The sequence below is a fragment of the Solanum dulcamara genome, chromosome 2 (genome assembly GCF_947179165.1).
Source record: "Solanum dulcamara chromosome 2, daSolDulc1.2, whole genome shotgun sequence".
Classification (NCBI taxonomy): Eukaryota; Viridiplantae; Streptophyta; class Magnoliopsida; order Solanales; family Solanaceae; genus Solanum; species Solanum dulcamara.
Window position 1 is genome coordinate 78,763,003 of NC_077238.1, and position 17,510 is coordinate 78,780,512.

The following is a 17,510-nucleotide window of genomic DNA, read 5'->3' on the forward strand; positions in this document are numbered from 1 at the left end:
ATGCAATAAATACTAATTTTTAAAAAAATTTCTTTTCTTTAATTATGAGTACAAATTTGTGGTGAGTAGATAAGATAAAGTGGTGGATGATGTAAAAGGAAGAGAAGGTTAGTTCCGTCCTTTCAAGTGATTTTTCCCGCCAAAAAAGGCAAATCTTGTTCTTTCCGTCCCAAATAAAATAATTTAGAATCGAGTCTTACGTGTGATTAAGATACTTGTAATCTCAAATTAGCAATTCATTAACTGAACGAACCGATAAATAGAATGAAACCTTCAAGAAATCAATTGAGAAAGAATTCACCCCAAGGAGAAATTTTGGTCACTCTATTAGATAAGATAAGAGCTTGCAAGAGCTTTTCAAGGTATACGTTTTTAAAAAGGGCAACCTCATGCACAAAGTATTCCGCGTTAGCAGGGTCCAAAAAAAGTCCGCACCTCAAAAGATGTTAATACAAGCATTAGTTACTGCTTCCACGGACCATTATAAAAAAAATCTAAAGTTGATGACATTTGATACATGACAAAACAAGAAATGCTATCTTCTAATCCATGATGATACACAATTGGCATAAAAATAGAACAAATATCTGTACAAGTTGCGTAAGCAGAGAGCAATGGGTGCTGAATCATAATGCTCTTGTCCTGTATAAACTAATTGCTGATACAGAACACACCACATTTGCACACATATACATAATCTTGTTTTTTTTTTATAATAAACTTTAGTATATATAGACTATTTCTCTTTACCAATTAGGCTTCAGATCTCCTTTGGATATATCTGCAAAAACAGAACAGTAGGAAAAAAAAAAGTAAGTTAGTTATGTACCATGACTCAAAAGGATTATAAAAGTAAACTAATCCATTCATAAAAGAGTAAATAGAAAGAAAAAAAAACAAGTGGTACTAATAAGAAGCTTTTGAGAAGTCAAAAGTATTTGTTATTTTGAAGAAAAGTTTACTTTAGAGAGTTGAGGCGTTTGGCAAAGCTTTTTGGAAAAAAACAAGTGTTTTGCCTAGTAGCAAAAGTTTTTTTTTAAGAGATGAAATAAGTAAAGTTTCTGCTCAAATTGATTAGCTGAACACGAATTGCTACTCTTTTTTCGAAAAACACTTTACAAAATAAGCAGGTTTTGCAAGCTTGAGTTGAGATGTTTGGACAAGCTTTAGGAAAAAAAAAGTGTTTTTGAGTAGTAGGAGAAGTTTTTCGGGAAGCTGAAAAAAGTAACTTTTCCCCAAAAACACTTTTGAGATGTTAACCAAACACAAATTACTGTTCTAATATTGGCAAAAGTGTTCTCAAATTGATTAGTCAAATACAAACGGCTATTTTCCAATACTTCCGATAAGACACACTTCTCAAAATAAACAGACTTTGAAAGTTTGGTCAAACATACTATGAGTATGAATTTGGTGGCATCACATGGTTTACGGTACAAAATGGAATATTCTTTCAAAAAATTAAAGATGAGTTAATTACCTGAAACCTGCTCTGCGGAAACTGGATTTGGTCCAAAGAAAATACAATAACAACTTCATGTGCATATGGATTCTGTAGATTTGAGTTTTATTTCAGTCTTTCTGCTGGGAGTAACTTTAAGATATCGATAAAATGATACGGTCTTTAATGCTGAGACCTGCATTCATGTGCTAATATGTTAGTTAAAAAACAGAAAATAGAATAACGCCTAATAAATGAGTGACATGTGCTTTTCTTATAAAGATTTAGCACTTAATCATGATTAATGAACGCATATTTTATTACAATTTATCAATTAAGGAGAGAATCAATATCTTAGTAAGTATTGTTCCACCAAATGTGACCAAGTCAAAAGGCACATGGAAGTTGCAATTGGCAAGAGGACAAAAACCATGTATTGCCGGACTCCTCCTTATTTTGTGATAACCGTAGTGTTCGAGTTAGTTCACGCACACCTCAACCAATTCCACAGGTACCTACTATCTCACACTAGCATAGGCACACCAGGTAACATTGTCCATTAAAGTCTGGACAACAACAATGAAGACGATATATCCAGTGAAATCCCACTAAATAGGATCTGGAGAGGATAGAGAGGCTATTTCCGAAAGACCTCGGCTCAAGCGAAGTGCTCCTCTCAAGATGCAAAAATCAAAGTCCTATTTCATTTCTATTTTCAAATCTATCTATTCAAATTTCCCATTCAAGTGTACTGATCAAGAAAGCATGTATACAAAAGGTTGTCTTCCTTTCTCAGACTTGTGGACCCAAACAACTTGCAATTCCATGTCCATGTTGTCTCTAAATATGATTTTCCTTAGTCCCCACTTTTCAAATTAGTTGTACTATTCCTAGTAAATAAAGAACTTGCTGAACTGGCCATGTGACTTTAAGTATACCAAATTTGAAACTAACTAAGATCAAGGAGAAATTAAAGGGATTAATAACTTACAGCTTCAATATCAATCTTGTAAACAAGAAGCTTTCTTCTTTCCCTACAGCTAATTCTATAAGCCACCACTACATGAGCAACAGCCAACGCTAATGAGCATACGAACAACGCCGTCTCCATAGCTCGAGCATATCCTCCTCGATCTATACTCGAACTATGTGCAAATACATATGAAGCCTTCAAGGACACAAACATCAAAGATGAAACTGAACAAATTGTTGCAATCCCCAAGTATGGCCCTCTTGATAGCCTTGGTCCATCACATAAGCTATAAACACCTATAACCAAATCAACAAAAAATTCATTCTTTTCAGTATTCAACATACCAATTGATCATAAGTTTATAATAACCCTTTTGACAAAATACTTGATTTTCCGAAAAAATAATCGAATCTGAGCTAACCAATTCAAAAACAGAACGATTAACATAAATAGCCCATCCACCCAACCAATTGATCATAACCCGTTTGACAAAATGTTTGAACCAAATTCAAAATACTAAAAACAACCAAAACTATTTTCCGTCAACTGAACTATGTGTGAATTGCTGAGAAATACAAATTATGAAATGTTTTTACTTACATAGAATGATGACGGACCTAACGATGGAGATAAGAGGGATATCAATAAGTGAAAACCGAAAATCGTAGTCGCTTAGATAAGAAGAAAGAGTTTGAAAAGATAGAGAATATGGTGAAATAGAAGCAGATAATAAGAGTGAAGGAAGAAGTGTATCTGCAATTACAAGAAGAATTGGTGCAGAAAAAAGGAGAAATGATATCAACATAGAAATCAAGAAAAAAAGAGTTTTGACCCATCTCAAAACTTTGGTTCTTCTATCTTCTTTCAAAAAACCCATCTTGAATTTTTCCTTTCTGATGAGAGATTTTGGGTTCTTTGTGTGGGTTTTTGGTGCCGAGAAATGGTGGGAAAAGGGGTTAAAAGAGGAGAATTTTGGGAAAGGCAGGCCAAGTGTTTGATGATTTGACTCAGAGAAAAAATTAGGAAGATGACTTGAAATATGCACGCAAAAGGTACCAGTCAAATATAGGAAGCTGCATTCGGCTGCTTATTGTGTCATTGCGCCTAAAAATATTACTTATAAAAAAGGTTTGGGTTTCTTATGTGGACTAACGGCAAATTACCGAATTAACTTTCTTACCCACCAAATGATCATGTGGATGCTTATCAGATTTTTAGATATAATTTTTTTTGCTGTAGAATGATTAGGCCTTACACGGCATGAATCTGAATTAATTGAACTCCAAATATCGTTTATCCGAATATTGTTATAGCAAAATATTGTTGAAGAAAATGGATCATATAACATAACATGAAAAATCTATTTCAGAAAAAAAAAAAAATTGTTATAGTGAAATGTTGTTATAGACATTTAATTATCATAAAGTTAAACAAGTAGATATACGCGTTCAGTATGAAAAATCTCATGCAATTTGTCATGTAGGACGCGGTCATCTCACACGATTTGTCATATAGGACACGGTGCTTACTTGTTTAACTTTGCGATACTTTAAGTGTCTATTTATACACAATCACAATTAGAGAACATAATTGTCAACTGATGTCAAATTAAATGGCACACTTATGTATTATACCTTGTTATAGAAGATAATTATTATAGAGAAGTTTAAATTGCATGACGTTCTTATTTTATAATAGTGTGAGATCTATTTGACTAGAGATTAAAAAAATTATTAAATATTATTTTGATTATAAATTATATTTATATATAAATTAAATAAACTAGTGAATACTAAATCCCAAATAAGATTGATTTCCTTCTCCAACTTTAATTTAGTCTTCAATATTTTAGAATTTTATGATTATAAACTAAAATTATATAGTATAATAGATATTAAAATTTAAAACAATCTTTTAATCTTGTGGAATTAAATGTATTATATCATTTTTGTACTAGAAACAAACTAAGAGTATTGAAATTAAAAATTTACTAGGTATAAGAAAATATTTATTTTTTTCAAAATTGGGGAAATCCTCACCAATAAGATAAAAGTTCAGATAAACTAACTTAGCTATTAAAATTTGTTCAATATAAGAAATATTGTTTTTTAAACAATAAAAAAAGGGTAAAATATAAATTAAAATAGTGGAGCAAATATTTTGAGATATACACTAAAGTGAAAAGAATCTCACATGAATAGATTTGATGAATTATTAATTGGCACAATTTTAAATACTTATATTAGTCAATGTTGGAGCCTGGAGGTGGCGTTTCACTGTTGCAAAATTTGTGTTCAATGAATATTTAAAATTGACTAAAGTTATAATTAATAGTAAATTTAAATTTATAATTTTAAAACTATAATATATGTCTAAGTTTCTTGGAAAAAGAATATGCTGGGGCAGAGTTAGAAGCTCAAATACAGATTTAGAGTCCGTTTGGATTGGCTTTAAGTTGGTCAAAACCAACTTAAAACCCCTTTTCAGCTTTTGAACGTGTTTGTCTAATGCTAGCTTTAAGCCAGAAAATTCTTAAAGTCAGTCAAAAATGAAAAGTTAGGATTCCTAACTTTTTTTTTAAGTGCTTAAAGTCATTTTCTTTGACCATGAAAATTACTTTTATATCCCTTATATTTTAACTAAATTCCCAAACTACCCTTTTTATTATTTTAACCCTAAAATTCACATAATTTTCCTCATTTAAGCACTTTTATCCAAACACTCAACTGCTTATTTATAAAAATAACTTTCAGCAATTTGAAGTTCTAAAAGCACTTCATACATAAAAGTTACTTTTTTTAAGCCCATCCAAACGGGCTCTTAATCGAATCCAAATTTTTTTGTTCAAATAGTAAATTTATGTAAAAATTTATTTATTAAATGTACAAATATTAAGTTTAGAATTTAGTCATTAACATATGAAGTCATGATTCGAAACTTCAAAATTTATAAGTTAAAATTTTGATTCCGCTTATAAAATATGTGCAAATCGCTTTAGCAAGATGACCTTGACATTTTAAACGTGTGATTTTTCTCATAAATTATCTTTTAAAATTCTAAACAAAATTTGCTACAATTCTTTCTGGAAACTTTTCATTCTGACTTGTAGGAAAAACTCAATTTGAAGAAAAAACAATAATTTTAGTTGTAGCATCACAAGTTTGAATACTAATTGTTTTTCTTTCTATATTAATCCTATAATAATTTTGATTATTCCCTATTTATTTAATTTCCTCACAACTAATAATTACCTTCAGAATATTAGGTCTAATTATCAACCTGCGTGAATCTGAAATTATTTAAAGAGAAATCATTAAAAGAAGGAAATTAGTTGCTCTTGTCTTATGGGCCATAAGGTGGAACACTTTATTCAAACTATCTTTGTTGAAAAATTATGTTTTATATATAAAAGTAAAATATTTTTAAAAAATATATATAGTAAATGTTAAATTTTCTTAACTTATTCAGTTATTTGTATATTTATTTTCGTACATCTTTAATATTTTATTTGGTAAAATTTTTGACTCTATCACTGTAAGTTGTACTTAACAAAAGAATCACACGTACTAATGTAGGGTTACCTATCGAGGGGATTATTATGCAAAACGATTTGATTTATATATAGGTGTTGGTCAATTGATAATATTGATTTGTTAGATATTGAATTGGAAATTATCAGACGGTATACAAGCTAAGTCTAAGAAATCATGAAAAATAAAAGTTAAATTTAATTGGCTTGTTTGCATATTTGTATTTTAAATTCGCTTAACAAAAATTTTGATTCTGTCACTATCGGTCGTACACGGCAAAAGAGATAATCACACGCACTAATGTTGTTGTTTTTCTAACATTCAATATTTGCATAGATGCTAGAATCTCCAATATGTAGATTAGTCATTAATTAATTAATTAATTAGCACAAATTTTAGACTTTATTAGGTCAAAATTAAATTAATGGTTGTTGACTAAGAAATAAAGTCATAATTATGTCATTAAGATCCTAACCACTACTTAGTTTATTCGTGACAGAAAAGTTTTAAATTCAAAACTTAACTCTATAAAACTATACGTAGCTATTTTTGTAATTATTTATAATTGTGTTAACTTATTGTGTAAACTGCACAATATATCTAATTAGAAAATTTTAATTAAGATGATTATAATAAATGTAATAATACTGATAGCTGTCAACAAATTGTGAATTAATTTCGAACCTATATATAGTTGTAAATTCTTTTGATATATATATGTAGTTGTGAATTTTAAATTTCGAATCAACGATTACAATCCAAACTCAATTATCAGTATATAATTGTGAATTATGAATTTCAAACCAAGTGCATCAGATTGAACTCAATTGTTAAGATATTGTTTGTTTTGGTTCAGTCTATTAGTGTCGCATCAATATATTTAGATCTCACAATTTTATTTTCTTAAATTTTAACTCAAAAAACACTTCAACAAATGAATTATAAAATCGTTCTTACGAGGCGCATAGTTCCTCCTCATATTTTGATGTATGATTTGCTTAAAATAAGCTAGGTTTCATAACGAATATCCTTTCAAGTTCAACCGCCAACTATTCATGATTTGTTACGCTTTCTTATTTGTAAATATTGATATATTAATTAGTTATCCATGGTTCTAGTTGAAAAAGAAAAGACAAAGAATTGTTCGGTTTATTTTGCCTTTTTATGAAATAACTCAAAAACACAAAAAAATCAGTATGATAAATTTTAACTCAAAAGACGCCTCAGCAATTTAATTACGAAATCATTCTTACAAAGCATATACTTCCTCCTCATATTTCGATATATGATTTGCTTAAAACAAGGTTCACGATGAACATCCTTTTAAGTTAAATCGCCATTAATTCAAAACTTATTACGATTTTATATATCTAAATACTTATACACTAAGTTCCATGATTCTAGAAACAAAAGAAATGACAAAGAATTGATCGATTTATTTTGTCCTTTTATGAAACAACTCTTAACACACAAGAAATTCTCTCTCTATATATATATATATTACGTAAAATTAACACAGTATATGCCTTTGATTGGGGAAATTTTAGTGTTTTAATTATCACAAAAATCGATTCATCTAGGCAATGTACCTAACCTAGTTCTATGAATCTTGTAGGAATGGCCAGCCGCCAATATTGGAACACATGAAATAATATTGGACCAAAATTGTCTTCATTCAAAACTTATGATGAATGGTGATTAGTTTATTCTTAATTAACTAGATTGATTACAAATTACAACAATGATTTTTGTCTTGGAATTTGAATGACACCATGTGGACACATGCAAAATTTTGGTTCTTCCAAATCTCTTGTTTGGTTTGGTATGTTTTATTGCTTAATCTGTTCACTATTTTAAAATCTTTATTTTTTATTTTTAACAACAACAACAACAACTCAGTGAAATCCCACAACGTGCAATAAAATAGTTATATTAATTTTATTTTTTTTAATGAATATATCAATTCCAAATATGATAATTAAAAATGAACGGATCATTTGAATTGTGCTACTAGTATATTGAGATGTTTGCTATTGAGACATTGCTGTCAGACTATTTGGAGACTTATTGGGTCAATATATATATATATATATATATATATGGGAAAATATTCAAATTTGTTATTGAATTTTAAAAAATGGTCGAAATTTATCATCTATAAATACTTGAGGTCAAATTTATTCATGTTTTTGTAATATTAATCTAAGAGGCTTATGAGATTGGCGTAATGGGACAGGGATAACTATATTTTTGAGAGCGAACTTCGGGCGAATATGAAGCGCATGGATATAAATTATGCCTTAGAATGAAAGACAATTCTGAATGCGCTTTATCTGTGATTACCTTAATATTATTAATTTAAAAAATGAATTACATTTCTTCCCTTTATTTTCATTTTTTTTTAGGTAGTTGAGAATTTAACGATCAAAGACAAATGTATTTTAAAAAGATAATATGGCATACGTAAATAAGATAATAACTAGGCAAATATGAAATGTAAAATAAGACTTTGACGTCTTACTAAAGAGAAACAACAAAGAAATTTCATTACATGCTGACGTTTTCTGAAACGTAATTTAGAGAATATTAGGCTTCCAGAAGGCATTACTTCTAGACAGAGGAAACTTTTCTAAATACTAATAATTCTATAGTCTTTTTTCATTTGACTTTTTAGCATTTTTTATTTAGTCCAAAATAATTGATGTTTTAAGAAAATCAAGAAATGAACTAAATAATATTCTAAGAAGTGTTTATAACTTTCTATGAGTAAATTTAAGAAAGAAACAAAGATTTGGAAAAGTTTTTTTTTCGTATTAAAAGAAAATTTTGTTTCCCTCCATCTTTAAGGCATAATGCATAGACATCTTAATTTGGTATTAATTAACTGACAATTAAACACTTTAATTTTGAGATGTACATCTAGACACCTCAACTCGTCTTCACAATGTCAGTTGTACACTCTAACTTGCAAAAAGATCACGTAGACACCTCCAAACTTTATGTGTCATATCAGTGTCAGGTGTTCACGAGACATAGTAAAAACGAATTGATATGTGCATTTTCAAAATTTGAATATAGGGCTATCGGTTGAAGCTAGATTAAGATATTTATCGATGTATTATAATTTATACCTAATGAAGAAGTTAAAATAACATCTTATATATGTCAAGCATTGCAATAGAAATGAAAATGCAATTAAATTGTCCAATATAGTTTACTAATGAAGCCAAAGCACACCTTTGATTGTGAAGTGTACAAATATTCTACACCACATGTCCGAGACAGAGAGAGGTTTTTTTAACCCAATGTTCGGAATTTGTATTGGAGTTCAACTAAATCTGGATCGCACATTGTAAAACCCATTTGGGGGTGGCGCTTCCGACAAGATTTTCTTCACACCCAGAAGCTCGAATTCGAGACCTCTGATTAAGGATGAAGCAATCTTATCATTGCACCATAACCCATGTTGGTGAGACAGAGAGAGTCGTTGACAAATGCAGATAGCAATTTATTTTCTCTTCATTAATGAATGCAATAAAGTTTTTTTACATAGTCAACACATCAAATACATAAAATTCAAACGAAAAAATCAACACATTAAATATATGATCCTCAAAGAAAATATACATTACTTGTGGATTTACTTACGAAAAGGAAAAGTCTGAATTATTCAACTCTTGACCATATATATTTTAAATATAACCCATATCTATATCATAGGGGTAAAATGAAAACAATTGTATATGTTGCACATCAAGGAATTTCTTTCCTTGTTAGCAATTTTTTTACGAGATGGGGAGAAATACATAAATAAAATAAAAAAGGTCTTTTTCTACGTCCTTGAGAAGGTTTTAGTGAGAGAGAAAAAATAAATTAAAAGAATTGAATATTTAAAATTAGGAATGAGTCATTTAATTTTGAATTTATCATGTGTTTTTAATTAATTTCGTTAAAATTAAGGGTAAATTTTTGTCAAAGTATAGTGGAGGGTTATATTTGAAACGAAAGTTTTGTCAAAGTATAGTGGGAGGGTTATATTTGAAACGAAATGGTATATTTGGACAAAAAATTTAACGATGAATATATTTAAATTATTTTTGATAGTACAAAGATATATTTGATCCTTTTTAGGTTATATGATACGAGATCGTTTAGTAGATAGATAAAAAATGAAGTTATCTATGCATGTATTTATTTTTATATAATTTATACAACATTTGATAGGCAGATAAGAAATAAGTTATTCATGTATAAAATTAGTATGACATTTGATCGATAATTTAGAAATCCGCATAACTAACACATGTATAAGATATGAGGAAATTTATGAATTATTTTATGTAAGATAAAAGAAAAAATAATTAATACATATATAATTAATCTCTGCATAATTAAGAAATGCATAAGATAATGTATATATTCACTCATGACTAATCCGTATATTATTAATAAATGTCTAACTCTAACCAACTATCAAACGACATGTATTAATTATGCGTGTATTAGTTATTCATGTATTAATTATATTTTACATTCTATCATGTTATATATATATTAGTTATACGGATTTTTAAATAGCAAATCAAACGATTTAATTCCGGCCAACGATGGCTCCAAATATGAATTGCCAAGTGTCAGATGTTTGTTTCCTAAAATGAATTCCTTGTAAATTTTAATTTATTTTTTGCATAATTTAGATCTTTCTTTCCAACTGATTGACTGAGAAAATGAAAGGCATGCTACGTACTCCAGACTTTCCAGAAACTGATCAAAACTTATTTTTCATAATAACTTTTGAAAAACTTTAACTATATATGACACCTAGGTCTTTTTAGCTTTTCAGACATTTTGAAAATCTGAATCTAGAAATCTTCAATAATAAAACAAAATAATATTCAGATAGATATGAAATATGTAAAATAGACTATTTATATCTTTCGATACTCTAGTACCTAATATTTTTTTATAATGATGATGATATATAACATATCAAAAACAAAAACATTTTTTGAAATGGAAAAAAGGTCAAAATTGCTTTGAACTATGCGAAATAGACCATTTATAACTATGCGAAATAGACCACTTATACTCTCCGTTATATTTTGGAATAAAAACTATCCCCTTTATTATTTCAAGAGACCACAAATATCCTCAAGAATTAACAACCCAAATTTTTAGTGATGTGGCAAGTCACGTGAAACTAATCCCTCCACCTAAGCGTTGCCAACTAAAATTCACTACAAGAAACTAGACCTTTAGCGGTGATAAAAGTCGCTAAATTCTCAAAATATCGCTACTAAAGGTTTTCACTGATTTTTAGTGAAAAATTATTATATATATCCCATCATATATATTGAAATAGTGAAAATAATTACTATCTCATATATAAAAAAAAATAATCTCATAAAATATTTCAATTCAATGAGATATCTTTATTTATTTTATCCTACGTATCAAAGAAAACCCCTATATGAACCGTTGTTAATTCCAATCTAACCAGAACAATGCTTATGAATTCAGACTTTTGTATAACATAACTGAATTTAAATTATATATACTAATAATATAAATACTTTTTTTTCATATTATCAGTATCACATATTAGTTACTATTCACCAATTAATGTTTATCAAGAATTTTTTTCTGTAATTACTTAATAAATCATGTTTCTTATCCTTTGTATCCTGGGCTATAGTGGATGCCCCATTTAAGATAATAGGACCTATTAATGGCAAATTGTCGTCTCTGTTTCTTATCCTTTGATATCCTTGGCTATAAATAACCTTTACAGATTATGGAATTAATACACACTAAGAAGAAACATAGCTCTTCTACTTCTTTCTTCCGCCACATATCTTTCTTTCTTTTTCTTACTATCTCTTTTTTTTATTAATTTGCTAAGTTAATTTGTTTTATAACATATATATATATATATATATATATATATATATATATATATATATATATATATATATATATATATATATATAAAAATGAGATATTTCCCTTTTTTGTCAACCAATCCATGATCTTTTTTTATTGTGATTTTTGTGTTGATGACGAAAGCAATGACGCAGTTTTTTAATTATTTTTTTTTAAAAAAAAAGGATAAAGAAAGGATTAGGCTTTAGCATGCGACATTAGTTAGTGTTTGGTTTAATTTTTTAATTATTTTATTCTCTTTATATATATCCAGAAGGATAATGAGAGTATTATACGTCTTTAGCATGCAAAAGATTACTTTATGTAAAAGTTGTTTTTTTAATTATTATGTGATTTTTTTTAACATAAAAACAAAGAGAATATTTTGAGAGAATAACAAATGGGTATGTAAAAAGATAAATGAATATACAAACATGGTTTGTGGCGCATTGTGAGACTATTTCATATTTAATTAAAGATTTTGTATTCAAAGTCTAGATATGGAGAAAATCATGTTGGGAGTGTCACCTTCAAATGGACCCTGAAATGCGTTATTCAAATTTAGTTGGGACTCTTATATGGACTCCAAACATTGAGTAGAATTTTTTCTTAAAAGTACTAATGAAGATGCATTAACGATATCTTTTATCATGTCAATTTAAATTATAAGCTTGAATAATCTATCAATGCATCTTTTCGACTATAATATGTCACTTATAATTATCACAGTAGTTTGTATACCGTAACTTTTAAGTAACCATGTTACCCAAATTACCAATCTATAGTTTGCTGTAAAAAAATTATTTATAATCGGATTGGGTCGATATTGGATAAATTAGTTAGATTTTATAAATAAATAAATAAATGGCTTCAATTATAATGTTTGCTAGCCACATCAAAAATTGGCTTCAATTATAATGTTTGTTAGCCACATCATTAAATTGTTGTCGTAAATACACTTTTTGGTTAAGCGTATATATGTTTGGTGTGATATAATAATAATAATAATAATTAATAAAAGAAAAGAAGTTTAAATATGCATGGAACTATTAAAAATGACTTATCGATCCATGCTATCTGTTTATAGCTGAGCCTTAGAGCTTATTAACAGATGACATGAATGAATCATAGTTCGATAATGTATTTGAATATTTTTTTCATGATAAAATGACTTTTCTCAAAATGTGTCATGAACAATGTGATGTATACCTCTCATTGATGCAACAACTTCCATCAAAACCTTAACATCAATATATTTGATAAAAAGTTAGAAACATCTAGGCCCCAATTTAGATTTTTGAGTGTTATCTAGGGATTGTTGGGGAATTTCAGCCACGTAACACTGGAAAATCTTAGTATAAACTTTAACACTCATAAAATAATCCAAATGTTGATAGTACTTATCATCTCATGTTAATTAATCAGTCACTTTAATTTGTCTGTGTTGGAATATCCTTTTCTTGTCTTGTTATACAAACAAAAAAAAAAGTATAACCTAAAGTTTTTTTTTTTTTGTTTAATATAACCTAAAGTTTGATTAAACAAAGAGTAATGACGTAGATGTTTACACGAATTACACACGGAGAAGTTCTGTTACGCGGAAGAATTGGGTGCCCCATACCACCAACCATCATGTCTTCTTTTAGAGTTAAGCAAGCGCATTTTTATAAACGGGAGCGGATTCAGAATTTAAAATTTATGAATTTTTATAGTAACGTCAAGTTAATATTACAATAATAATTGGGTTCACGTTTAAATATTTAATAAATATTTAATATATGTACCTGATATGAGCAAAAGTTATTGAGTTCACGTGAATTCGTGCGTACCCAAACTTCTAAATCGTCCCTATCCATGTACAACCAAACTTTTTTGTAAGGACATTGTTGGTATGAATGTTATTTGGAAGCTATAGCAAAATGTTGTTATATATAATATAACATGAAAAATGTGTTTCAGAAGAATTTGATCATTACAGTAATATGTTTATATAAATGATGATTGTTATAAAAAGGTCTAATTGGATATATCTAAGTGATAGAGGCAAAACTAGAGCAGATCTTGTAAATTAAACTATTACTTTCAATGTCAATTCAAACTAAGTTATTCTTTTTGAAATGGAGGAGTAACAATTTAACCCTTAATAAGATGATTTAGCCATATAAACATCCATGACTTGTTTTAGACCACAAGCTTTAAAAGTCTTCTTTTGCCTTAAACTTCATGTCAAATCAAAAGCATCATATAAACTGAGACGGAGACGGAGAAAGTATCACTTTTTTTTTTTTTGGATGTGTAGCTCAGATGGAATCAAACTTACTATATATGAATTAGTTTTGTAACCAAGCAAAAATTCAAAGTTTGATTGAGTATTTCTCTTGGGCTATTATATGGACCATTCTTTCTATTTGGGCCTGCCAACCTATACCACCAATTGCTGATGCAACAAAGTGGACCGTCATATACAAGCATCTATCATCAAATAGGGAAATTGTTTAATATAAAGCCCATTTGGATTGGCTTAAAAAAAATAACTTTTATGTATGATATGTTAAAAGTTATTTTTATAAATAAGCAGTTAAGTGTTTGAATAAAAGTTTTTAAATGAGGAAAATGATGTGAATTTTAGGGTTAAAAGAATAAAAAGGGTAGTTTGGGAATTTAGTTAAAATATAAGGAATATAAAAGTCATTTCTATGGTCAAAGAAAATGACTTTAAACATTTAGAAAAAAAAAGTTAGGAATCCTAACTTTTCATTTTTGACTGACTTTAAGAACTTTATGGCTTAAAGTTAGCATTAGGCAAACACGTCTAAAAGCTAAAAAGAGGCTTTAAGTTGGTCAAAACCAACTTAAAGCCCATCCAAACGGGCTCATAAACTCATACGTTATGAGTGCTACCCCTAAATGAGAGTCGCCAAAATCAACTTGGTCCGTGAAGCCGATCCCAATCTAATAAATGATAAGTAATCTCTTGTAATAAGTTAATTATTCTACTATTAATAGTTTAATTTTTTGAAGTGTAACAAGTTAAGAACCAAACCCTTTATACCTTTCCTTATTCCTAAGCAAAAATCGTTTTAAAAGTATTTATTTTCCAATTCATCAAATCTCCTCTTTTCCATTCTTGGTTTTCTCCCAATTGCAGGAAATTCCAAGGAATAATTTCCAATTGTGTAATATTAGCAGAGTTTTTTGCCGGTCATCCTATTTTGAGACAATCATTTAGTAAATAATTTTTTTTTTAAAGTCCATTTGCAACTTATGATCTTTTAATTAGATTATGGTCTAAAGTTTCATTTTGAACAAACTAAAAATCTTAAAATGTTATACATATATAACTTGAACGTTCTCAATAAAACTTTTCATTTCATCACTGATAGAAGCTTTATAGATTTTGGTCTTAAAAATTAATGAAATCGATGACTTTTTTACCTCATCAACTGAATCATATAAAATCCTGCTTGACCGAGTCAATTGAGCATATGATTTTCCAGATAAGGAGTTTCAAATTTGAAATTTCTCTTGTCACAAATGAAATTTACCTAGCGCAAATTTATCTAATGCAATTTACAATTATTGTGTGATTTGCGTGCAGTTATATTGGAACATATGTACTCTGTTCGCCCAAGGACGAACAGTTACAGGTTCCCAGATCAAGAATACTAACAAATGGGGGGAAAAAGGTGGAGTGTATATTATGTGTGGTCAATTTGTACCAAACCTATACATATTATTGGTAAAATTAAATGGCTATTAATTACCGATTAAATTGACACTTTAAACTTGTATGACTTTTGGTTGAAAGCAAATCAAACAGATCAATCAAAGATAGCAACATTAAATCCTATGTACGTGCTTCAATTTTCATGTAACTATATATTATTATTTTTTGGTAACTAGAGATATTTAATATATAATAATTTAAGACACTACAGCAGAATTAGTAAATACAATACTAACATCTCTATTAGTATTACTGTTAGTAATAATACTTACGTTTCCAAAGGTTGCTAATTTAGTACATGTAGAAAAATGATATTAACTTATTTGATATATTGTAATTAGTAGTTCCTTCGTTTTAAAAAAAAATGACTTACTTTTTTTAGTCTGTTTAAAAAGAATGATCCTTTTTTTTTACAACAGTTTAATTTCAGCTTTTCACGTGACATATTTTAGGCCACAACATTAAAAGACATTTTGATACATTCGACATAACTTTAATTTAGGAACTACAAAATTGAAAGTCTTCTTTAATTTTTTAAACTTCATATCAAGTCAAACTAGATAATTTTTTTTAAAATGAGGAGAGTAATATAAAAGGAAAATAACGATGTAATTCCATGAGTTATTAGGTTAGTTAAGTTTTTATTTCTTTATTATTCGATTAAGAATATTTAACTTCTAATTAATTTAAAGATATAATGTCTTTGTACCTTTGGAATTTGATCTAGAGCCCGTTTGGATTGGCTTTAAGTTGGTCAAAACCAACTTAAAGTCCCTTTTTAGCTTTTGGACGTGTTTGCCTAATGCTAACTTTAAGCCATAAAGTTCTTAAAGTCAGTCAAAAATAAAAAGTTAGGATTTCTAATTTATTTTTTTCTAGTGCTTAAAGCCATTTTGTTTGACCATCGAAATTACTTTTATATCCCTTATATTTTAACTAAATTCCCAAACTACTTTTTTTATTCTTTTAATCCTAAAATTCAAACACTTATTTTCAACATAAGCACTTTTATTCAAACACTCAACTGCTTATTTATAAAAATAAATTTCAGCACTTCAAAATTCTAAAAACACTTCATATCTAAAAGTTACTTTTTTTAAAACCCATCCAAACGGGCTCCTACTTTATCCTTCTTTTGACTTTTCGTTTCTCATTTATCTGTGTAGAATATTTATAAAAAAATTTAGAATAATATTTCAAACGACGAATTTAATTATGAAAAAAATTTCCTCACGAAATCAACATCCACTTGGAGGTTCCAAATGGAGGGTATACATTTGCTACCTGGATACACATGTACCATATTTTCTCCTCTTGAAAAAAATTATCCCTAGGAATATGTACTTGTAAGCATCTATCAACTTGGCCCAATCAAATAAAGCCAAATTAGACTGGTGGGCCCCAACTTACTTCTTGAAATCAACGAAATTATCTAAAACTATTCAAATATTTTCTCGAAGAAAATAAGTTTTTAAAAATGTAAAAAATAATTTTTTTAATAAAAATAAATCTAACAAATAACATTTTATATTAATGGCATCTTTCACACTTTGCAACACATTTCATCTTTTATTCCCGCACCTACAACTCTCATTCCCAGGGAGCCCCCCATTTAATCTCTCACTATATTTGCCGCCTACATTATTTACGAATATTCTTAGGATATTATTACTTACGAATGAAAAAAAATATTATTTCAAATATAAAAAAAAATATTTTATGTGTTTTAATTTATTTGTTATTTTTCAATGTAACATGAAGTTTTAAAAAATAAACATGACTTTTAAATATTATGATTTTAAATTAAAAATATGTCAAATATATTAAAATATTCTTTAATTTTATAATATTAATAAAAGAATTTTTTTTCAAAACAAACTAAAAAAAAAGACAAATAAATTTTGAAAAATATTTTTC

At 28.1% G+C, this 17,510-nt stretch overlaps 1 protein-coding gene across 1 annotated transcript; it reads right to left on the reverse strand.

Moving 5' to 3' along the window:
* Nucleotides 1–401: 401 nt before the first annotated feature.
* On the reverse strand, nt 402–3,513 carry LOC129880892 (uncharacterized). Its single transcript, XM_055955129.1, has 4 exons — nt 3,015–3,513; nt 2,433–2,710; nt 1,481–1,637; nt 402–781 (listed from the first exon to the last, which is right to left on the reverse strand). The coding sequence occupies exons 1-3, from the start codon at nt 3,289–3,291 to the stop codon at nt 1,536–1,538; spliced, it is 657 nt and encodes a 218-aa protein (XP_055811104.1). The 5' UTR covers nt 3,292–3,513; the 3' UTR covers nt 402–781; nt 1,481–1,535.
* Nucleotides 3,514–17,510: the final 13,997 nt, after the last annotated feature.